Source organism: Megalobrama amblycephala, linkage group LG6 (genome assembly GCF_018812025.1).
Source record: "Megalobrama amblycephala isolate DHTTF-2021 linkage group LG6, ASM1881202v1, whole genome shotgun sequence".
Classification (NCBI taxonomy): Eukaryota; Metazoa; Chordata; class Actinopteri; order Cypriniformes; family Xenocyprididae; genus Megalobrama; species Megalobrama amblycephala.
Genome location: NC_063049.1, coordinates 4,053,353 through 4,077,987, shown reverse-complemented (window position 1 = coordinate 4,077,987; position 24,635 = coordinate 4,053,353). Strand labels below are relative to the sequence as shown.

At 39.9% G+C, this 24,635-nt stretch overlaps 1 protein-coding gene and 1 long non-coding RNA gene across 5 annotated transcripts in view; both read left to right on the top strand.

The window, feature by feature from the left end:
* Positions 1 to 7,235: 7,235 nt before the first annotated feature.
* LOC125269470 lies at positions 7,236 to 9,977 on the top strand. The gene is made up of 3 exons (XR_007185112.1): positions 7,236 to 7,336; positions 8,329 to 8,390; positions 8,569 to 9,977. It is a non-coding gene; the product is annotated as an uncharacterized LOC125269470 (long non-coding RNA).
* A 539-nt stretch (positions 9,978 to 10,516) lies between these two features.
* The window catches only part of LOC125269701 (gastrula zinc finger protein XlCGF8.2DB-like), a 37,027-nt gene continuing 22,908 nt past the window's right edge, over positions 10,517 to 24,635 (top strand). For 2 of the 4 annotated variants that reach the window (XR_007185182.1, XM_048192647.1), the window contains exons 1-3: positions 10,517 to 10,594; positions 11,311 to 11,445; positions 11,715 to 11,864. Coding sequence is in view for 3 of the 4 variants with exons in the window: in XM_048192647.1 (XP_048048604.1) it covers positions 11,361 to 11,445; positions 11,715 to 11,864 (235 nt within the window). In the remaining variant the exon portion in view is untranslated. Of the gene's footprint in view, positions 10,595 to 11,310; positions 11,446 to 11,714; positions 16,586 to 17,024; positions 18,322 to 24,635 lie in introns of those variants that run through there. The other 2 variants (XM_048192648.1, XM_048192649.1) reach the window with 2 other exon arrangements.

Genomic DNA, 24,635 nt, shown 5'->3' with positions numbered 1-24,635 from the left:
CATCCTTCTTCCCTACAAAAAAGAACCCCGCCCCCGCTGGAGAAGAGGAAGGGCGGATGAACTTCACTGCTAGAGAATCAGAAATATATTTCTCCATGGCCTCCCTCTCAGGAACCGAAAGAGTACAACTTGCCTTTAGGCGGAGACTTACCTGGCACTAAATCTATAGCACAGTCATAGGGACGATGCGGAGGAAGAGAAGCAGCACAGGACTTACTGAACACTTCCTTCAGATCCAGATACTCCACGGGCACGTTTGATAGATCCACTGCCTTCTCCTGTAACACAGAGACAGAGACAGACGGACACGCAGACATAAGACAGGACTTGTGACGTTGAGTTCTCCATTTGGAGATGGAGTGCTGCCGCCAGTCCACCTTGGGGTTGTGTTGAGTGAGCCAGGGGTGTCCGAGTACAATGGGTGCTAAGGGGGAGTCCATGAGCAGAAATTGGATGGATTCTGTGTGGTTGCCGGATGTAATCAAGGTTATGGAGCTGGTGCTGAGTGAGATGTTGGGAAGACTCTGGCCATTGAGGGCGTTGACAGCAATCTGACTGGTGAGTGGAGTGATAGGCAGGTGATGCTTCTGTGCAAAGTGAATGTCCATGAAATTACCCTCAGCTCCCGAGTCCAGTAGTGCTTGACAGGTGAGAGTGTGGTTGGCCCATCTCAGTCTTACCGGAAGGAGAGTGGAAGGTGAGGACTTCTCGGTGGAGATCCCACCCGATAGTAGCCTCTTCATTACTATTGGGCTCGATCCTTTACTCGGGCATGAATGCAGAAAATGCCCCGCTCCTCCACAGTAAATGCACAGTCCTTGGGATCTCCGCCTCTCTCTCTCCTCCCGGGAAAGCCGAGCTCTCCCTACCTGCATGGGTTCAGAATGGTAGGTGGGACCGACCGTGTCTGCAGCGCTGGTCGAACGGCCCTCCGCGGCTCTAGCTCCGTGGTCAGGAAGGGAGAAGCGTTCCACACGACTGAGGCGAGCGTCCACTCGCAATGCGAGGTCGATTAGCCCGTTAAGACTCTGGGGAAGATCCAAGATGTAGCTTTCCTTCTGGACACGGTCGGCCAACCCATGCAGGAAGACGTCCCACTGCGCCTCCTCGTTCCATCTGCACTCCGCCGCCAAGGTACAGAACTTGATGGAGTACTCAGCCACAGTGCGATTCCCTTGCTTGAGCTCCGTAAGCAGTCGAGCCGCGTCCTTGCCGGCTACCGCACGGTCGGTATCTCGGCGGCGAGTGCCTGGAACGAGGTGCAGCATGAATCCTGGTTCTCCCACACCGCCGTTCCCCACAAAGCTGCCTGCCCCGTGAGGAGCGTGAGCACGAATGCCACCCTAGACTCCTCCTTTTCAAAGGTTCGGGGCTGCAGAGTGAAATACATGGAACATCTTGTAAGAAAAGTTCTGCAGAAATTAGGCTCACCAGCGTAAGACTGTGGAACAGGTAGGCGTGGCTCCGGCTGGTCTCCTCGATCCAGTGGTGTGGGGGGAACAGGCGGCGTGGGCGGCGCAGTGGGATTGCGAAGCTGTTGCAGTTGCTGGGAGAGCTCGGACACCTGCGTCACCAGTGCTTGCACAGCGTGTCCGGTAGATGAAATACTCTCCTGCTGCTGATCCATCCAAGCGATGCGGTGATTGATGAACTTCGTCAGCGATGCTGAACTTGCTGCATCCATTATGGTCAGATCGTTGTGTCACGGAAAGAAAGGCAGATGCAAGTGCAAGTTTAAACTTCTCATTTATTGAGCTTCACACACATGAGAACAGTCAGCTGACATGTAGCAGACAGCAGGAGAGTGGTGAACGCAGGGACTTCGATGGACTGCCAGGAATCCAGTGAGGGAAGATCGTGAAGGGAGTCCGTGAGCGTGAAACCACCATGAAGAATCCAACGAAGAATAGAAAACAGGAACACGACATCAAGAAGAACTCCAATCCAGGAACGAACACACGAGAAGCACAGGGAACAACACAGGGGAACTCCAAACAATGATCTGACAAACATGAGATGAAAGACAGGGCATTAAATAGGCTGGTATATGGGAAACAGCTGCCGCTGATCAGACAATCAGCGGCGACGCCCACATATAACAATAAATGTGACGAAACACACACATACACAGACACCAGAATGAGACAGCGGATCACCAACCGTTTCACCGAAAACGACACATTTCAATTTTGTCAGTAATGTCTAAAACATTAGAAATGTAGTATCTGAGAAAATTGTAAATTTTTTAGATATACCAAATAATTTGTTGTGCCATTTGCAATTTGGGTTCGGTAAACATCATTCAACGGAAACTGCTGTATGTTATTTTATTGAGCAAGTGTGGTGAAAACTAGACAAGGGTTGTGGGTGCAGTTTTCATTGATTTACAAAAGGCATTCAATACGCTAAATCATAAAAATCTGTTATCTAAATTATTACATTTTAACTTTTCGGTAGAAACAATCAATTGTATTGAGTCTTATCTTACACCTGGATTAAAACACATCTTCTTTGAGAGATCGTTCCACAGGGGTACCTCAGGTGTCTATACCAGGGCCTCTACTTTTTATTTTGTACTTGAATTATTTTCCAGATGTTTGTCGATGTATATATTTAAATGTATGCAGGTGATACTGTGTTTATCATGCTTACTCTGTGTTGTTTAAAGGTGCCCTAGAATCCCTTTTCACAAGATGTAATATAAGTCTAAGGTGTCCCCTGAATGTGTCTGTGAAGTTTCAGCTCAAAATACCCCATAGACTTTTTATTATTCAATTTTTTAACTGCCTATTTTGAGGCGTAATTATAAATGCGCAGATTCTGTGCGTGTCCCCTTTAAATGCTAGCGCTCTCTGCCCCCCGAGCGCGCAACTCTATAATTGCATAAACAAAGTTCACACAGCTAATATAACCCTCAAAATGGACCTTTACAAAGTGTTCGTCATGCAGCCTATCCAATCATGTGAGTATAGTATTTATTTGGATGTTTAGACTTGATTTTGAATGAGTTTGATAGTAGCCTATGCTCGGGCTAACAGGCTAATGCTACGCTTTTGGAGAGATTTATAAAGAATGAAGTTGTGTTTATGAATTATACAGACTGCAAGTGTTAAATAATGAAAATCATGACATGGCTCTTGTCTCTGTGAATACAGTAAAGGCCCTGGTAAACCTCAAACGAAATCAAAGAACCAACTGATGTGATGTCATTTCGAACAAAATCAGGCCAAAACGAAGTACGTTTTGTGTACTTTTTGGAAGTTCGAAATGGCTTGCCAAAGCGAACCTTCAGGAAAAGTTCGCTTCAGCTGCAAAACACCTTCGTACTACCATTGGTCCGTGATGATAACTTAATAGGAGGCTCCGCCTTCACTCGCGTCTTTGACTCTTTTCGTGTGTTTGAGTTCGTCGAGGTACGATCGGGGTGAATTTTGAACACCCAGTAGAAAATATATACATCAATAATTAATCACACTTTCATGTTTCATGTCAATTTTAATCACTGGTTCTTCATATCCTCATCCTTTGGAAGTGTTTACAAAGATAATTTGCTATTGCAGAGCAGAAAACAGCATCTTCTCGACATGTACACAATACGCACCAGATACAGCGTTTGAGGAGGGATCAAGTTTTCGAGGGACGTCCACACAGAACGTAGGGAATGGGATTCGAACTAAAAACTCTTTCTTTTGAGAGACAACTTTTTTTTATGATGCACTTTCAGCTTTACAACTTTGAACACTGTTTACATTCAAATATAGGTACATTACGCACTGCATGAAAGGTCATTTTCAAAAATCCATAATAGGGGCACTTTAACAATGCAGTGAAGCAGCGCAGAGTCTTCTTACTAGATCACAAACTAAATTAATTAATTACCGCCAACTATTATTATATCATGTATCTCACGGCTTTACAGTCCGTACAACGAGATCATCTGATGATTATGAAAAGGACGTACATGAGTGGATATTTCACACGAGTCGACTGTAAGTTATGCAAACCAAAGATTAAAACGCTGTTTACTTCAAAGACTAAAGCACAAACTGGAGGTGAATAACAGCCTTTTAAAATGATTAATTATCTGCTTTATTGCACTCTATATCAAATGTCTATTTCTGATTTAATTACAAAGATGATCTGCCATGGTTTAATCTGTCCTGAACCAGTTCTGCAATGAACCTAAAAGATCACTAATCGAACAGAAAATAAAAAAGAACAAAATAATGTAGGTCAACAAATGTAGAGATAATTACTCACATTTAATTGTTTCATTTTACAGTTTTACATGAATGGTTTTCTTTGTTTTCAATTCAGAATTACATATGTTACACAAAACTGTTTTGGGCACTCATATGATGCCACAAAAATATAATTTATTTCCGTAGAGGCCACATTTTGATAAGAATGAAATGAGTTCAGCTTTGAGAATGAAACTAACCTGTTTGTTCTTCAGTTTCTTCATGTTTCACACTGAACACTTCTTCAATCTTTATGTCTTCACTCTCCTCTTTAATAAACGCCATCTTTATAATAGTGTGTCACGTGATCTCAGCTGAACCAGAAGTTTTTTCTGTGTGTTTGAACAATTTGACATGTTTATTAGGAGAATAAATAACAGAAATAAATCCACAGTAAATCAGTATGGCTGATTGATGTTGTCAACTGGAATGTGTTTTCATATTACATTATTAACATTAACATTATTACATTATTTTACCATTTACTGCACTTTGTTAAAAGGTCAGACATCAGACGGCGCTGTGGCTAATGAAACAGAAAATGTTGAGAAATTAAGGTCTTTCTTACATCAAAACTGAATCAGAATATGAGTTTATATTTTGAAACAAATTAAATATATCAAGAGGCAACAGTTATGTTCAGGGTTAGGAAAAAATGTAATTAAACAATTAAAACAGTAAAGAGCTACTGAATACATAATTGAACACAAGTGCTATAAAACTGCTTGTACAAACTAAAAACTAGAAGCGCTCCTGAAAGCCTCTGGTGTTGTAGGATGAAACTCTTTTCAAGAGATTCGAAACACTGATTGAATCATTTTTGACATGCATTTGATTCAGTTGACTCGGAAAGCTCGTTTCTTCATCACAATTTACTAGAGACTGAATTCATGTTTATGATAAACTGATGCACGATAAAGGGCGCAAAATAAGACGGAACTTTTCTGTTACTAAGAAAAAAACCTTTTCAGTTACTCATGTGGATGTTTTACTCACAGAAATAACGCCCTTAAAAGTTAGCTATTACATTATATGAAGGGACTAAGCCTATTTAAAAACTTTAAATGCTTACAAAACACAAACCTTTCTTCAGCCGATTCTCAACAGACGCCCAGCGCGCCGCGGTCTTATGGCGTCACAACGCCACTCCAAAATAAAAGTCCTGGTCACAGGCTAAAATCACAAAAGTGCATAGGCTATATACAAGCAAAATAATATGTCGGATGGATTATATATGAATACATGTTTAAATACATGCTGTCCAATATGTGCTGAAAAGAGCTGCCAATAAATGAGTGTGAAGCACATCTAATATGCATTGTCTGTAAAGCTGCTTTGAAATGATATGTATTGTGAAAAGCGCTATACAAATAAATGTGAATTGAATTGAATGAGAGATTCTGTCTAAAAGACAAAATTATCATTTTTGAGTGCAGAAACTAATTATACCAGGGTTTGATTTTTGAAGTTGTATCACAAACAAATGTTATTATTATACAGTAAACAAGGTTTGTCAATTAAATTTTACCTTTATTAAGGCAAAAGACTACTCAAAATCACAAAAAACTAAACATATCCAACAATCAAAAATTAACATGTCGCACATACCTGAACATTACTCTCAGTTGTGCAGAATTAATTGTGATTTTGCATGTGTGTCAACTAAGTTGTTATTTTCAAATAATCCAATTGTTTTCCAAATTTGCTTGACATTTTTGTACCACTGAACTGGGGAACCTGATTTGAATGTCCCGTGAGAAGTTATGTTTGCACATGCATGTGTGTGAATCCACCAAGCATCTGTTAGATGTTTTCCCTCTCCACATTTCTTTCTTAAGAAGCTTCTCCCGAATGATCAATCAGTCCAGACTCTCTCAGTAACTGATACTGTGGACACATCCTCTGCTGCTTCCTTATATATACAACACTTGAAAAATGCACAGCCAAGAAACTTACAATGTGTCTTTCCATAGCAAAATGCTGACTGTTGCTTTCTGGATTTCTGAAGTTTTACTATATTGTATTTAAATGACAGGACACATGCATTTTTTCAGAGAACATATCTGTCCATCCATGGTTTAGACGCCCTTTAGACGTTTTATCTTTGCCCACTCTTCTCTTGTCAGTGTAATTGAAAACCGTTCGATGTCTTCATTGTCATTTCCTTGTTGATTCTTCAAGGTTGTCTCTTTCTGTTTGTTCTGAAACTCTTCTCTGAATGTGTAAAGGATAGCTTGGTCTTCTTCAGTTTTCTTTTTTTGTGGTTGTCTTGTTCAGTTTGGACAGAAACAGGGTGAAATATCAGCAATACCCTGAATATCCTTAAATCCAACACATGCACCATTCCTGCACTGGGGCTCTGGTCTTTCAGGAATGTTTGGGCGTCTGCAGACACAATGTTCATCTCCCTCATCACCACAGCCAGTGGACGGCAGACCATGTAAATATGTTAATATAAACAAAGCATGTCAAAAACAACAATCTTTTTTTCTTTTTTAAATTTGATATTTGTTTACACTGCATACTCACAGGTTCCTCACTTAGCTTTTCTAGTGGTGTGTCAAAACCATCTGTTTCACCTTGAACATCACTAGGATTATCCTTGAAAAATGTTAATTTCAATCCAATGCTGTATTATTACCAAATAAATAAATACAAAGTAATCTCAGTTCTCACAAGACTATGTTGGCTTCAGAAAACAGAGGTCATTTGTATCAAACAATATAACAACGCTTTATGAAAGGTTTAAACATTACATTCGTATTAACGTTTGAACAAACCATTTTAACCTACACTGTTAAATGTCGCTGTAGATTTTGCAGCACAGTACTGTAAAAACCTACAGTACAGTACCATATTTCTATATTACAGTAAAATACTGTAATTTATATTGCATTCTGGGTAATTTTGATTGAGCGGGAATATTTTACAGTACATTTTAGTGTTGCTGTACCCTGCTGTAACCTGGCTGTAATATACCAGGCAATAATACAGGATTGCTGTAAATAACGCGCCACGTGACGTCACATCACACAGACAGAAGAACACGGCCGCTGGTGACCGGAGAAGCAGAACGGTGTATTTCTGGAAGTTTGGTAAGTTAATTTTACTATTAGGTTTTTACAAAGTGTATCATTTTTATTCTGGAATGAAACTGCACATTTAGCCAGCGAATGTTGCTAGCTGTAGTCGAAAACACCGTTATTAGATGTGTACGCGCTGTTTTGCCCCGCTGCTCTCCTGACATTTTAAAATCTAACTCAGTGTATTAGCTTCGGGTTTATTTCTACCAAACTCGATGTCGATGATTGTTGGAACCGTGGAAAGACGAACCGAAACGGGTTTGGTGAGTTTTAATTTGTTTCTGTCGAGTTTGAACGAAGTTTGTTTTACTAATGCGCGCGAGGTTGGAATCTGCTGGGAGATCGATAGACGGCCGTTTGTGTTTAAACAAAAAGGATCTTGCGATTAAAAAAAAGTATATTCCTGTGGGGATCCTTTCCATAATGTTGTCCGATTCGAGCCTGTCAGTGAGAAAAACAAGCACTTTTATAGTCGTACACTGACGGTGCACACAAGCTCAAACGTATTATATTTGCCATCCACTGACGGCTGCAGCGGCCGCGGTCTTCAGTTAACGTTAGTGCTTAGGCACAAAAACATGGAAAAAGATGGCCCAGATCGAAAATACTTAAGTTTCACTTGAAACGTACTGTAAATGGGTGGTTTGGGGTCAGAGAGATTGGCTATTGTTAACTTGGCCAGATTATTACTGCATCTGTTTGGGCAAGAAGACCCTGTTCTGTAGCATAGTGACTGTAATGACAATAAACGATTATGATTATAAAAAAAATATGAATTGGGATATAAATTACCTTTATCACCATTTATAATTATCTATTAGACAACAAAGCAAGTATAATGCATGCCATGGCAATATATTCAGCAAGGTCTAGGATAATATTTTACTAACCTAGATGTATTATTGAAGTAGGCCTATATGAAATGCATGTGGCAACAGTGTATGTGTTAGCCTATCCCCAACAAGCAACATCAATGAATAAACATTTATTTTGATTTCTTCCAGCAGTGTGGTCCACTTGTCTTTGCATCCTGGGAAGTGCATTGCTTTCACAAGGAAGCGTATTTGTAAGTATTAGCCATAATAATACAACCTTTTACACTTTAAAAATAAGTTGCATTTTGTTTTGCTACAGAATTTTCATTTGACATTTCTATCTTACACTGTCTGTTCATCTTTATTGGTGCTGTGGATAACAGTTTTTGTAATACGTGTATTTGTGTTTGTGCCTTGACTTTGTTATAGTTTTGGCATTGAAGGAAAGAAATGTACTGCCCGACAGGGAGTGAGCAGAAGACCAGGACGTGGTGCAGAGTGATGGCCATCAACCCACATGTCAACAGCTTCGTTCGGTCCTTTGTGTTTAAATGGAAGACTTCACACTGAGGGACTGTGGCCTGTTTGCAGCCATCCACGTGCCCTTCAGTTAGGGGTGAATCTTGTGGGACACTTGTTGTTTTTGCTCACTTTTTAAGATAAATCAAATTTCTGATGCACTGTACCAAGACCGTTGCTGATGGGGCGTAAGATGGAGACAATTCTGAAATGTTTTGAAATGTTTAAATATATTGATTGAATAAAAATACATTTTTAAAATTTACTCTGGTTTGCCTTTTGATTTGTAATGTTATTCTGTAGTATAGTACTATTGTAATATTACTAACTATAGTATGTATATACTATTCTAACCTATGTATTATATAATTATATATTTTATCATTATTAGCAATGATTATAAGTAATATTTATCAGTGAAATAACTATATAATACAATATAGTAAAATACAGTAAAAATTGATCAAATTACAAAATACTGTAAAAATACAGTAAAATACTGTTATGTAGTTATACAGTACTGTTCTTTGTACTGTAAAATTGCATTACAGTACATTGCTGTAAAGCGAAATACACTACATTGCTGGCAACCCTGCTGCCAGTACTGTACTGTAAAAATACAGGGAAATTGTTAACAGTGTACACAAATGTATCCAATCCTAAAAAAAGTTACATACAGCTCATATTTACCATATTAACTTAAAGTTCACTCACTTGTAACGTTGTTCTGTCATCTTGAACAGGAAAGTAAGTAAAGTGCATCCTCTGTGATGTCACTGATTACATTTTAAGGCAAGGTTTAAAAAAATGACAGATATAATGCAAGTGCTTTTTGCTACTTTCAGCCCAATGCAGTTATCATTTTCACGTCCTGCACCACGTTGTTTAAATAGAAAATGCATTTGCACCCATTTGTGCACCTATAGGCGTGCTGATCTGAAAACGAGGTGTGTTCAGACACATTGTTGGCGTGTTGCTATTTTGAGGCAACTGAAATAGACCGCGCCATTGACCAACTGAAACCTGCTCTAAAGTCAATGCCGCAATATTTGTTTTGTTATTTAAAGAGCGTGTTAGTAATATGAGCCTATATGCGCGTGCACAACGCGTGTACACTCTGATTATTACACAAAGTGAACTAAACCTTTAAGTTCAACTAAATTAATTACATTTTCTTTTCAAAACTGGCGTCTGTCTATTGACAATAATGCAAGCAGAAATTCCTTTACGCCACTAATTGGAGCTGGATGAGACGACATGCTGATTGTGATAAAGGTCCATAGAATGCTGCAGTAGTGACCATGTCATGTCCGGCTAGAAAAAGGGACATCTTCACTCTATATCTAAATATTAAAAAAAAAAAAAAAAAAAAAAAAAAATGTTAAAGATTTTAAGCATATTGTGTATTTGTGCTTAGAGACAGTTGTTTTATTTGTGATAACACAATGAAACATGCCAAATTATGCAGACATCATTTATGGCCAGGCTGTCAAACAAATTAATTATGCAAAAACAAGAGAGAACCAACAAAATATTAAATGTAATAACATTTCCTGTCAGCTTTTTGTTTTTCTAGTAAAATAAAATCTGTATATGTTATTTGCCTGTATATGTAATTTTGTCAGAAAAATACCTTAGTACACTCAGTTTGATTTTGTTCTTCTTCGATATTTAAAATATTTTAAAATATATATAAAATATTTCCTAATTTTTTGATGGTTTAATCAAACTTTTTAATCAAAAACACATATCCCTCTGGGATATGTCATACACATTTTGTATATTAAATGTAAACATTTACGAACTATGTAAATTTATATGTATTTTGGGGATTTTAGACAGCAGCGTGTGAACGGGACTTTTATTTTGGTCTGGTGATGTGACGTCATGACTCTGCGCCGCATTCATGCATCTGTTGTGATTCGCCTGTAAAAAGGTTTGTTTTAAAGCATTTATATCAACACAAAAACCGTTCAACCAATTGTATAGTTAATGATGAATTATTTATTAATGAATGAAGCATTGTAATTAGGCTATTTATTCAAACATGAGGACCCAAAATGTCTCAAGAACGTTTTTTTTGTGATAAGGTGCATTAGCACACGAGTAACAGAAAAGATGCGTCTTATTTCGCTACCCATATAGTCCATAATTGTATAGTAAACACGAATTTGACAGCTGGCTAGTAGTGATGGAGAAACGGATGTTTTTCTTTTCTTTTTTTACACCGAGTCAATTGAACCAATTGCTCCGCAGAATGATTCACTGATTCGATTCGCTCGAATCACCTCGTTGGTGATGCCTGCTTGAACAGTGTAAATGAAATGAGAATACAAACACAAACATGTAATAATGACAAGGTTTAAAAACCTATTTTAAATGTCATCATGAAAGAGTAATGTATTTAATGTAGTCTGCAAATCATCATATACTCCATAATGCCTAAATAAGAATTTAAGAATTTAATTTGCTCTTTTAATAATTTGTACTGCTTGTTTTTAGTGTTTTTGGGGGGAATCGGGTCATTTAAGGCCATTACTCTGACTGACTCTTACCAGTGTGCTGACTACTGAACTATGGATTCATTTAGATTTATTTTTGTTTCTGATAATTATTCTCATCCTAAACATGAAAAATTGTTCAAACACACAGAAAAACTCCTGGAGAAGCAGCTGAGATCCTCACGACAAACTATTATAAAGATGGCGTTTATTAAAGAGGAAAGTGAAGATATAGAGATTGAAGAAGCATTCAGCGTAAAACATGAAGATACTGAGCAACAAACAGGTTAGTTTCATTTGATCCTCACTGAAATGTCGGCCTCTACTGAAATGAATGATATGTTTGTTTGTATAATGTCATATGTGTGTTCTAATTAAATTAGTTTTGTTTGTCATAAGTGGTTGCCTTATGTGGATATACATGTTGCGATCACGTGACCAGACAAATACTAATGCTGCTTCAAAAGAGGTGGTCTGAGTACGGTTCGCTAAATATGTCCACTGTGAACACAAATCAGTCCCGGCTCACTTGATTTTTCCATTTGTGAATTCCAGTGTTTGGTCATCAGATGCTTCCATACGAATTGGCTGTTCATCACGGCTGCTTCTTCTCTCAAACCTCGACTGATTACTCATTCACAATGTACAATGGACTACTTGCACAACTACTTCTGTGTTCTACTCATTACAGCTCGAGGGTTTCTGGTCAGCGTTCAGCGCACTTATATACAGAGAGCTTCTTGTGAAAATGCAGATTATTCATATGGTTTAGGGCTGGCAAATGTTTTGTAAACAATTAATTATATTTTCTGCATTAACATTAATTATCTTCAACCTGCTGAAATGTTTATTAATGTATTTCGCTTCCAAATGCGCATTCTGAATAATAAATAAATATATTTCCCCACTAACCTGCCGCCGTCAAGTGCTCGTCTTGTCATTAGCAGTGTTTCCTTTCGAAAGGGAACTCAACTCTGCGTTGGAATACGCAATGGGAGGGAACGTCACGTGACCCAGGTGTCTGAAAGCCAACTATCCAATAATTCCAATCCCTATTGGCCGGCGACAGCCTATGACGTAATATGGCGCGACCCGGAGTATAAAGGAGCGCCTGAGGAAACAGTCAGCATCTCATCGTCTTTCGGTCCTGTTCTGTCTGATTTCGACTATATCGACTCCAGTAAGGTTTTTATATATGCCTTACAAACGTTCAAGAGAGTGTGTTTATCCATGTCCCAGGGTTTGACACTTGATATACACATTTTTCTGGACGTTTTCTGTCTGGAGAGGAGCACGCATAGACAGTGCTTGAGGGCGCTGTCTGTTGTTTACTGTGAGCCTCTTCCTATCGGGACGCTCCGTTCTCGTTTGGCACTCTTCCTGAGGGAAGAGGTGTCTGCATCTGTGCCTGGTGATTCTGGCCCCATTTGTGCTGAGGCATAGCGGTGGCTGCCATCATAGGGATCGCAGATGAGCTCGTTGGGAGGTTTGAGAGAATTGTATTCTCTCTCTCTAACTTTCCCGGGGCTGACGAGAACGAGTGGATGATGATGACGTTCGTGTTTGACGTCATAGCATTCGGCGAGCGCTCCTCTGGCTTGTGTATGTGAGCTACTGTGTGTTTGGGACGCCAGGCCGCAGGAGGGTCTATATTTTATGTGTTTAAAATAAGACCTTATTTTCCTGTATAGTTTTCTGAGCATGTAGTCGGAAAAATTAGGTTTTTTTTGGGCAAACTGAAGTTGATAGACTGGCTAGAGTATATGTTGTTCAGGCCACAAAATGGCCGCCTCTTAGCCACCTGTTTAGAGTAGCTTCTCATCTGCTGTTTTCTAGAGTAGTTTGAGTTAGCACTCGTCACTTCAGTTAATATGTATGTTTAGGTCGGCCTTAATCAGCCGCCTGACATTGTTTGCTTGTGAGCTTCGCTTTCTTTCTTTTATCCATGTGATTTGGAGGTGAAACCCAGGCTTCACTAGGCTTGTGGCCCTGTAAGAAGGCCCGTAGCTTAGCGGCCAGGCTAGAGCTAGGTTAGTTGTGTTATTTACATATAACCCTATGTATACTATCCCTTGTCAGGTTGTATAGTTCCTAGTTCTGGCCACCTCCCGAGGGAGTTGTTAGGCCGTATGCCCATTATCCCCTTGCTATGTAGGTGCAATTGTTGAGTTTAACAGCTAGGTTGTAGACTGTTTTTTAGACTCCCTGATGCTGTTATCTCAGGTGGTAGGCCCTTATCTTTGCGTAGATAAGTTCATGCTGTGTGTGCAAGGCCCCACTCTCTAGAACTTTTATGCTATGGAAAATGTGTTTTTTCCTCTGAGCTACTTGCTCTTTTATCAAGTTTGAGTTGGCGTTGCTTGTGTTTAGCATCTGTCCTCTATGGCTCAGTACAGATTTGATAATCTGTAGGGAGAAAATAATTTTCCTCTTTGAAAATAGCATATACATCAAAGTGTTGTGTTTGCTTTGAAGTTCTAGACTTTTGACCTACATTATATGTGAGCTTACTTATGCTGCCACAGGTTAGCACCTGTTCTCATAATAGCAGGCTTTTTCATGTAGCCGCTATTGGAGACCTTGGTGACCTAATATTCCCCATTTGTAGGTTTATTGGTGTTACTGAGTGCATGACCTGTTGGATTGCATACTCAGGGTAGTATAGAACCACTTTTTGAGAAAAGCTGGTTTCTATTAGCTCCCTTTTTGTGATCTTGTTAACAGCTATATTGCATATAACTTTGATTGTAGGCTCTTATGGTTAATTAGCCTCCTTCTAGTTTGCCTCCTTTTTAGCTGACTTGTTGGCAGGATCCCTGGGAATCCGAGAACCCATACCACCATCAGCCACGTCCCACCTCTGTTGAGTAGGCCTTAAGCAGGCCTCTCGTGGAGTATGGCAGCGTAATATGCATTCCTTCTCTAAGAAGTTCGTGACAGGTTTTCCACTGAATGCATGGCCTGACGGTTGATATGGTCTTGGACTGGCTGATGCCACATGTTTACTATGGTAGGCCCTAATAAGGCCTCCTTTTTAGTTTACATGTTGGCACAGTGTGTGTTATATGGACAAACAGGCTGAATGCCACTTGTTGCTGAGATTGTAGGCCCTATAGGCCTCCTTTTTAGCTGACATATTGGCAGGATGCTTGTGAATCCAATACCACCATCGGCCACGCCCCACCTCTGTTGAGTAGGCCTTAAGCAGGCCTCTCTTGGAGTATGTGGCGTAATATACACTCCTTTTAGAAACTAAATCTTTGAATGCATGGCCTAATGGTTGGTATTGTTATGGTCGCCACCTGCTGATGCCACGTGTTTACTAAGGTTTTCCTGCTTTTGTTTACCTGCGTAGCATGTTGGAGTTCAGTTATGTACTCCTCTCGCTTTGAGAGTAAAAAGGTGCTTTTTCCGAGTACTGTTCTGAGTGGCTGACTTCTCAGGGTGAGTTCTGGTGGTAAAACCTAACTGAGGTTTGGTTATAACTACATCAGCCTCCTTGAGTCTGGGTGGATTGTCATGTGGGCACTTTACAGTTTAACTACTGTCATTGAGTCATATGTCCTGCTCCTAGCAAGACAGGTGTTCAAGGTGGCCCTCACAAGCCACCATTGAATGTCCTTCTATGATTATGTGCCCACAGTATGGTCTACCTGCTAGGTTGAGCTTTGAACTTCCCTGTTAGGGTTGTTTGTGTAATAGTGCTTAGCTCCCTAAGCTGATCATGGGTTGTAGGCTTCCATGAGGCCTCCTCCTGAGGTTCAGCCCTAGGCTGGTTTGTGCTCCCCTGTATCAGGGTTTCTAGTGCACAGTCTGTTTTTACTCTACAGTTGCTGAACGGCACTTGTTGCTGAAATTGTAGGCCCCACTAGGCCTACTTTTTAGTTGATTTGTTGGCAGGATGCTTTCGAAAAAACCTGACCACCTTAAAAAAGCCATGCCCCACCTCTGAGGCCCTAATCAGGCCTGTTCACGTTGGGTGGCAGCGTTCTATGTATTTCTTCTGAGGAAGTTTCAATACTAAATACATGGCTTTTGGGTGGACTGGTTATGGCAGCCCCTTGCTGATGCCATATGTTTACTAAGGTAGGCCTCTTCTCGCTGTGAGAATTTATGGTGCTTTTCCGAGTACTTTGAGTGGCTAGCCCCTCAGGGTGTATGCTGTGGTGAAACCTTACTGAGGTTTGGTTTGAACTGCATCCGTCTCCCTGAGCCTGATCTTACGCTAGTTGAGCTAATAGCCACCTACAGTGGCATGAAAAAAGTATGTGAACCACTTGCAGAATCTGTGAAAATGTGAATATTTTTAATAACATAAGTGAGATCATACAAAATACATGTTATTTTTTATTTAGTACTGTCCTGAGTAAGATTTTACATAAAAGATGATTACATTTAGTTCACAAGACAAAACAATAGCTGAATTTATTAAAATAACCCCATTCAAAAGTTTGTGATTGATTCTCAATACAGTGTGTGGTTACCTGTGTGTGACAGGTGTTCAGGGTGGCCCCTCCAGGACACTTTCTGAATATACTTCTGTATCATATTCAGTTACTTTCATGCTGTAGGCCCTCTTGGCCTCCATGAGTATGTGCCCATTGCATGGTCTACCTGTTAGGTGAGTTTTGTACTTCCCTTTCGGGTTATGTATGTAAGGGTGCTTTCACACCTGCCTCATTTAGTTCGGTTGAATCGTACTAGAGTTCGTTTCCCCCTTTGGTGCGGTTCGTTTGGGCAGGTGTGAAAGCAGCAATCGCACTCGGGTGCGCACCAAAAGCGGACCAAATAAGCGTACCGAGACCTGCTTGAAGAGGTGGTCTCGGTACGCTTTCAAACGAACTCTGGAGCGGTTCGTTTGTGGTGAGAACGTGATCCAACCTCGAACAGACCCAACTGCAAAAAGTACTGATCATTTTTGGACTAAACCAGCTGCCGTAGTCAGCTGCGCTATGCATTATGGGATGAGGAAGTGTTTGTTGACAGTTTGCACTTTAGCATGGCAGCTCGCGGACAAACTTGGAGTTGTGAGGAGGTGCGGAGCCTCATAGAAATTTGGACTGATGACCATATTAGGTCCCAACTTTCGAAAACTCATAAGAACAGCGCGATCCTCTCATTGTTTAGCAAACAACTCAGGGAAAGGGGGTTTGATAGATCTGTGGAACAGTGCCGGGTTAAGGTAAAGAAGCTCCGCCAGCAGTACATCCAAGTGCGGGATGCACTTAATAAAACGGGCAGCTCGGGTAAGGAGAAAGACAAGTTCCCCTGGTATGATGACCTCGATAATATACTTGGGACAAAACCCGACGTCGATCCGGTGGATGTCGTTGAGTCCCATGAAAGTTCAACATTGTCCGCTTCCAGTGATGCTATTGATGCTAGCACTGTTGACCAAGCTACCGCATCTAATACCGATGTTGACGGTGAGTTTATTTCGTTTTTGCACTTGCCAATACAAAGCACTTACTTAAGAAATTATGGTGTAACTTTAGGCGTAGATTATTCTTTGCCATGCCTAATATGACGGCAAGTTATGTTACTTCACATTAACCAGAAGCAGTTATATATATATATATATATATAACAGTATATATATAACTGCTTCTGGTTAATGTGGAGTGACATAACTTGCCGTCATATCGTGTGTATATATGTATGTATGTATGTATGTGTGTGATATATATATATATATATATATATATATATATATATATATATATGTGTGTGTATATTTATGGGACATTCTTTGTTTCACACACACTGCATTGCTTACATTGCAATATGCATTTAAATATATTTTTATATTTAAATCTGCATTAAAATGTCATAAGTAACAAAGATACAGTTTTTTTCACTAAACAGTGGGAGATTCAAGCAACATATCCTCTGATGTAGATGTCACAAACACCGTTGCTGATGCAGGAGTGTCTGATGATCCAAGTACAGAGAGCAGTGCCAATGAAGAAGGCATCATAGGAGAAAGACTGCCCATTCCTGGAGCCAAAGCTCGAAAAAGAAAGATAAAGTCTTGCAAAGCTGATGTTGACATCCAGGCATATATGATGGACAACAAAACGATGCTGACAGAACTGCATAGAGCTGAACAGAGCCAGGTGGCTCAAGAAGCTGCCTGTTTTGAGAGAATATTGAAGGCACAACAGGAGGCTGAGGAGAGAAGATTCCAGGTGATGCAGGCACAGCAACAGGCCACTAACCAGATGTTTCTGCAACTAATGGGCACTCTAGCAAGTGCACTGAATCCTGGTCAGCCTCCACCTCATTCCTCAACAATGCCAGCCTGGACCACGACACCCCCACCAACATCAATCCCTAGTGCTTGGTCCTTGCCCCACCTGTTTCAGCCAACTGCCCTGCTGCCAATGAATGATCCACATCACCACCGGCAATCAGAATCTCCATCCACCCAAGAAGAACATCCTAGCACTTCATCCATTATACATGACATTAATAGTACATACTACTACAAGATGTAGTTTTTTTTTGTTTTTTTTTTTTTTTTGCTTTTTGAATTGTTCTGGAAGAAATTAATGTTCTGTTTAGTGTTCTGAAGAATATACTTAAAGCAGAAATGACAACCCTGTGTTGTGTTTACTTTTCCCAGAAATATGCTACCTCATTTGCATTACCTCTGGAGTACACGAGTAGAATATATAATTTAAAGTAAAAAGAGGACTTTTTTTTTCTAATCAATGTTTTTGTAGCCAACATTTATGGCAAAGTTGCATTTGTCTGAAGTTAAACAGGCAAGTTTGGTGTTAAGAATGTTCTATTTTTTAAGAACTGTGATTGTGTTTACATGTATAACATGGCTAGTCCAGTGGCCTAGAAACTGTTAGCAGGCAGTTGAAGGACTAGCTGGAGGCAAAGCTCCCTAAGACCACCACTTACGCACTGAAATAATGGCATAGTGCCTTTAGCTTACTGTTTATGTGTGGTCTTTCGCATGGGAGATCGAGGTTCAAATTACAAGCACTATGTTACCTAATGTTCATTTTTATTGTAATTTCAGACAATGTACCAGACACATAGCACTGTTGAAAAAAGACATTTTAATTTCAAAATGGAAAAAAGGTGTTCAGACGTGTCAACTTTACATTTGTTACAAATAAAACAGAAAATAAAACCTTTTAAAGCAAAAGTGTTTCCATTCCATTAATTTTAAATCAAACAAAATAAGTTTATATATGGTGGTTCCCTATACTAGTATATGAACATAAATGCTATGAATAACTGAAGATGAACTCATCGAGAGATAACAGCATAACATTTTTTTTAAACATACTGAATACTGAACTGAGTATTTGCAGGCTTTGGTCATTCATACTGTAGCAAAGTAGCTACACAGTGCATTTCTAACGTCGTGTTGCTGCTGTACATGCCCCTGCTCATCATGTACAGGTCCCTCTTCCTCTGCAACTCTTTCTTCCTCTGCAACTCTTTCTCCCTCCACAAATTCCTCCTTCTGTACCTCACAGAAATTATGCAGCACACAGCAAGCAGACACAATGCGGCTTACAAAAGTTATGTGGGCCTCATTTTCTTTAAGAAGGCAACGCCAGCGTCCTTTGAGGCACCCAAAGGCACGCTCAACTGTCATACGGGCTTGGCTTAATCTGTGGTTGAAGTTGAGCTGCTGTGGTGTTACTGCTCCTCCTTCTGGGTAAGGTTTCATGAGCCAAGTTAGTAGAGGGTAAGCCGAATCACCCAAAAGAAAAAGAGGCACATCGACCCCCTCAAATGCTTCAGTCCAATGAGGTAAAAGAGTGCCTGCACTGCCACGCTCATACAATGATGATAGGGAGAAAACACGGGCATTGTGTATCTTGCCTGGTCGCCCAACATTAATATCCCAAAATCTCATCCTATGGTCCACCACACCTTGCAGAATGATGGAATAGTCTCCCTTCCGGTTGTAATAACAAGATGAGTTGTCAGGAGGAGCTCTGATCTTAATATGGCTTCCATCAATCGCACCTGCCACCTGAGGGAATCTCCATTTGTCTCGAAATCCCTGTATTATCTGCCTGAACTCTGCTGCTGAGGGATGCTTGATATACAGAGGCTTCATTACCACATTTATGGCAGTCACAACCTCCTGGGTGATAGTGCAACATGTTGATAACCCAACACCAAACAGTTGTGAGATAGACCGGTACTCCAGGTTTGTGGCTAATCTCCAAACACAAATTGCAACTCGAGCATCAACAGGCACTGCCTGTCTATATTTTGTGTTTTGTCGGGTCAGCCAGGGCCGGAGAATGTCACAAAGGAGTATGAAGCTGCCTCGTCGCATTCGGAAGTTTTTCAGCCAGTCTTCGTCTGTCCAGGTGGTGTTGATGTGGGGCCACCAACTATCACTTCGTGGGCATGTCCAAATCCTCCTGTGTTTAACAGAAATATGAAATTAATCATCTAGTCATTATGAAAACTTTCAGGAAATTATCTCTTAATTTACATTGTTATTATCATATGTAAACTAGGGATGGGCAACAATTAATCGCGATTAATCATTAGCAAAATAAAGGTCTGTGTTTATGTAATATATGTGTGTGGTCTGTGTATAATAATTATGTATAAATACACACGTGTATAAATTTAAGAAATATATGCATGTTTAAATATTTACATATATTTTATAGTACATGTAAATATAAATATTTTATATATAAATCTAACATTTTTCTTAAATATATACATGTATGTGTCTGTATTATGTATAGTTATGTATATATACATAACTATTATAAACAGAACACACACATATATTACGTAAACACAGACTTTTATTTTGCAAACGATTAATCGTTGCCCATCCCTAATGTAAACTGATTTCATTGATATTGTTAGATGAATTAGGGCAATGTTATTTTTGCTATTAAAATATCAAAATGCTTTAACATAGGCCTGTAATATGGATCGATATCAAAACCTTCTGCTTGCTTATCAAAAAACACATAGCAACAAGGTTACCACACAACATCAAATTCAAGGACTTCCAGGCCCCAAAACAGCATAGTGAGAATGTTTAATGAGAACTCAGAAAACTATTTCAAAGAGAAAGAGAGGGCATGACATTACCTGATAGATCGTTGGTAATATTTTTGGAGGATGAGTATGTCAGAGCCAAGAAGAATTAATGCACGCCTCTGCTTGAAGTGACGAGCGATGCGCGCTCGCCGTTTGCAGTGCATTAGAACGTTGTTTTCAAGCCGCATCCGCGCTCCATTATAAAATTGTATTGTTTGCATATTGTGGTGTATACAAACAATGTAATAGATTATGGCCAGGGACAAAACCAGCCCGCGCAGTCTTCTCTCCATAGTTGTGTTGTGTTATGTTGTCTCCGTATTGTTTGCTGGCTTTTCCTCTTATGTTGTGATTTTCCCGCACAATCCTGACCAATCGAAAAGCAGTTTAGCAAATACGCCATGGCCAATGAGTGATGTGGATGTTGTCACGTGACTGCATTTTGGTTCGTTTCAACTGGTTCGGACCAAAGCAATCAGTGTGGTGTGAAAAGGGACCAAAAAAGCAGAAAAATGCTACAATCTATAATTGTTTGCTCTTGGTTCGGACCAAATGAACCGAACTAGAGATGTGAAAGCACCCTAATAGTGCTTAGCTCCCTAAGCTGATCATGGTGGTAGGCCTTAATTGGGCCTCCTCCTAAGATTCAGCCGTAGGCTGGTTTGTGCTCCCCTGAAGCATCAGGTGTTTAGCACACAGCCTCCTCAGTGCATTAATTAAGCGCTGAGTAGATCCTAGGATGAGTGGATCATACTCCCCTCAGTATGAGGGTTCATAGCACTCAGCTGAGTTCTGCTCTCCAGGATGCCCGTCTCTACGCGTGGGTTTGAGTTGCTCCTGCCCTTTTGCAGTCACTTTTACCCGCTCCCCTCTGTGAAGGATGCGTTTTTGAGATTCTGTGTTCAGACAGGGATTGGCCCAGACTAATCTTGTCTTACGATAGACCAGGTCGGCCTCCCTGGTGGAATTGGGGGTGACTTCGTTCCCCTCTAGTGACTGGTCGGGGTTCCCTTCGGTTCCCTGGCCTCATTCCCTAGAAGAGACCACTTTGTCTGCGGAAAAGTTGGTCTCAGATGCTCTAGCGGCCTTATTAGGCCTTTTCCTTCGAAACTGCTCGACGTTTGTCAGCCATATTTTTTGGCATGCACTCTCCTCAAGCATGGCGGCATGGGTATATCGTTCTCCATTGCGTATTCCAACGCAGAGTTGAGTTACCTTTCGAAAGGGAACGTCTCAGGTTACATATGTAACCATAGTTCCCTGAGAACCAGGGAACGAGACTCTGCGTTTCCTTGCCATGTTTGGGGTTGCCTGCCTGCAGAACAGTCCCTCAAGACGATAGATGCTGACTGTTTCCTCAGGCGCTCCTTTATACTCCGGGTCGCGCCATGTTACGTCATAGGCTGTCGCCGGCCAATAGGGATTGGAGTTATTGGATAGTTGGCTTTCAGACACCTGGGTCATGTGACGTTCCCCCCATTGCGTATTCCAACGCAGAGTCTCGTTCCCTGGTTCTCAGGGAACTATGGTTACATACATAACCTGAGACGTTTTTCTCTTAGTCATCATATTTCATACCTGTTAAATTTACATTTAAATGAATTTAAAAGAGCAGATGAGCATATAAGACATGCACAAACAAACCAAGCTGATGATTAAACAGCAGTATAATCTTTCATATAAACATCACAAGCAATAAAAAAAGCACACTCTCCATGTAATACAATAGTAAAGATTTTAAAAACAGGGAGTTCTTGAAACATTCCAACAGATACAAACATATTCACTTGGTATTCTGTACTATAGTTTTTAACTCAGTTGGTCGTTGGCAAATCTGAAAATGGTTCTACATTTAAAGTTTGGCTAAAACTCACCCCTCCATCGAAATTGCACACAGCTTTAACAATTACAGGGCCATACTCAAATCTCTTAAAACAATAGCTCTCATAATAAAAAGCCAATTGGCGCTGATGTTGCCTTTATAAGGATTTTGTTCGATTTTTGAAATTTTTCACAGACCTTTTAAAAAAATTGTGCTTTGCCTCGAATCACATGCACCACATATGGATCAAAGGGCAAATTTTTTTCATGCACCTCGGATAATGTATCATTAGGTGGTGCTTGGGTATTAAATTACTATCAGGAATCAGTAACTTGAAGAGATTATGGTGATCCCAGATCAAATGTTTTAGAAAACATAGAATTACATCAGTCACAATGGGTGAGAAGACAATATTAACAATCTGTATGAAGAGGAGAAGTAAGTTCCAGTGATCATTGACCCTCTCAATAACATCTCCAAATATAAGAGGAGTGTGGCACAAGACACACCATGACAGGGCAGCATTCAAGCCTAGGTGTTTGCTGTTGTCATCAATTTTCAAATTGCCTGGCCTGTTTTTACGATCAGTATAACCGTAACTGAAACTGTGTAGTCTGTCTGAGAGTTCATTTACAGTGGTATTATATCCTGTAAGTTGTATTACAGAACCAAACAAAGGATTTTCAAAAAAAGAAGCTGAATGCCTTCAGTTTCCAAAATTTTCAAATCATCAGTAAAAGGCAGTACCTTATCAAAACCATAAGTCTTTAAATCATCACTGTAAAAGAGAGATAAAAGATGTATGTTCATTAACACAGAGTTTCACTTAGGTGGCAGATTTTTTTAAAGTAAAATAAATGCAGCCAAGTCTGTAGACTTCCCTTTTTGAGCCCAAAGGGTTCGCAGTCTCAAAATCTTCGTAATAAGGGAGTTTGCAGTGTATGACTTTAAGAGAACAGTGGGTGGTTTTGGAAATACGAAACTCTTCTTGAAAATGGATTTGAGAGTACCCAGAATAGGAACATGCATATACAGTTGCAAGAAAAAGTATGTGAAACACTTTCAGAATCTTGTGAAAATGTGAATAATTTTAACAAAATAAAGGAGATAATAGAAAATGCATGTTATTTTTTATTTAGTAGTCTCCTGAGTAAGATATTTTACATAAAAGATGTTTACATATAATCCAAAAGACAAAAAAAAAAAAAAATAGCAAAAGTTTGTGAAGTCAATACTGTGTGTGGTTACCTGGATGATCTACGACTGTTTTTGTGTTTTCTGATGGTTGTTCATGAGTCTCTTGTTTGTCCTGAGCAGTTAAACTGAGCTCTGTCCTCCAGGTCCTGCAGATTCTTCAGTTCTCAAGCATTTTTTGCATATTTGAACCCTTTCCAGCAGTAACTGTATGATTTGAGATCCGTCTTTTCACACTGAGGACAACTGAGGGACTTAAACACAACTATTAAAAAAGGTTCAAACATTCACTGATGCTCCAGAAGGAAACACGATGCATTAAGAGCCAGGGGGTGAAAACTTTTGAACAGGATGAAGATGTCCAAATTTTTCTTATTTTAAATATACATTTTTTTTTCATTTAGTACTGCTCTTCGGAATCAACAGAAGATACATTCATGTTTCCCGGAAGACAAATTAAATACAATTTACCTTGATCTTCAAATTCCAAAGTTTTCACCCCCAACTCTTAATGCATCGTGTTAATACAATGGTTACTTAACTTACCGTATCCGCATCATTCTGTAACCTGCATTTGGATTGCTTTTGTGGATTGTTGCCACGAGTGCGTCTAGCTCTGCATCTGCAATGTTGCTGTAGGTTGCCTTCACAGACAATCCCCATTCCACCATGCATCTATGAATGGTGAACTTGGACACCCTTAGCAACCTTGTAATGCAGCTGGGAAACAGAGTCCTTAGAAATCAGAATCCGTGGACGGTCATTTTTTCCTCTCTCTTGGGAAACCATGATTTGTGGATCTGTGTTAGAATTTCTTGTGGCCATCTGGTGTACTTGATGAAGTGCATCATACAGTTCATTCGGAATGAGTATCTGATTTGACATGGCACTAAAGATGACCAGCTCCTGAGAACATGTAAATGAAGAGACTTACACACTGTAAGCTGATGAGTTGATTTATCTGTGTTTTAATATGCCGTCATTCATAGAGATTTTTAGATGGATGTAGAGGCTTTTTAGGTCAAGTAGAATCTGTGATTTTCCGACCCAGTTTGTTTGCTGGTTTCCATGGCTGCAGTACGCAGTGTTTTCCGCCAACTGGCAACCTGTGATGTCAAAATACTATTGGATAAACTGTCAGCACACGGTTTCGCACAGACCAAAACAAAGACAGTCATTCCGACACGGAACACACATTTCAAAGTAGAATATCTGGCTGTAGCATTGCTTTTCTGAGAAACAAGTATAGGTGAACTTAGCATGTTTCCTAAATATCTGCAAACATATTGGGGTGTTTTTATGCTTTATTAAAGTGAAAATCTTACATATATCCCCTTTAAATACAATAATACGATACACCAAAACTATATAAAGTACAATTTTCAAACAGATTAAAGAGCAAATGAATT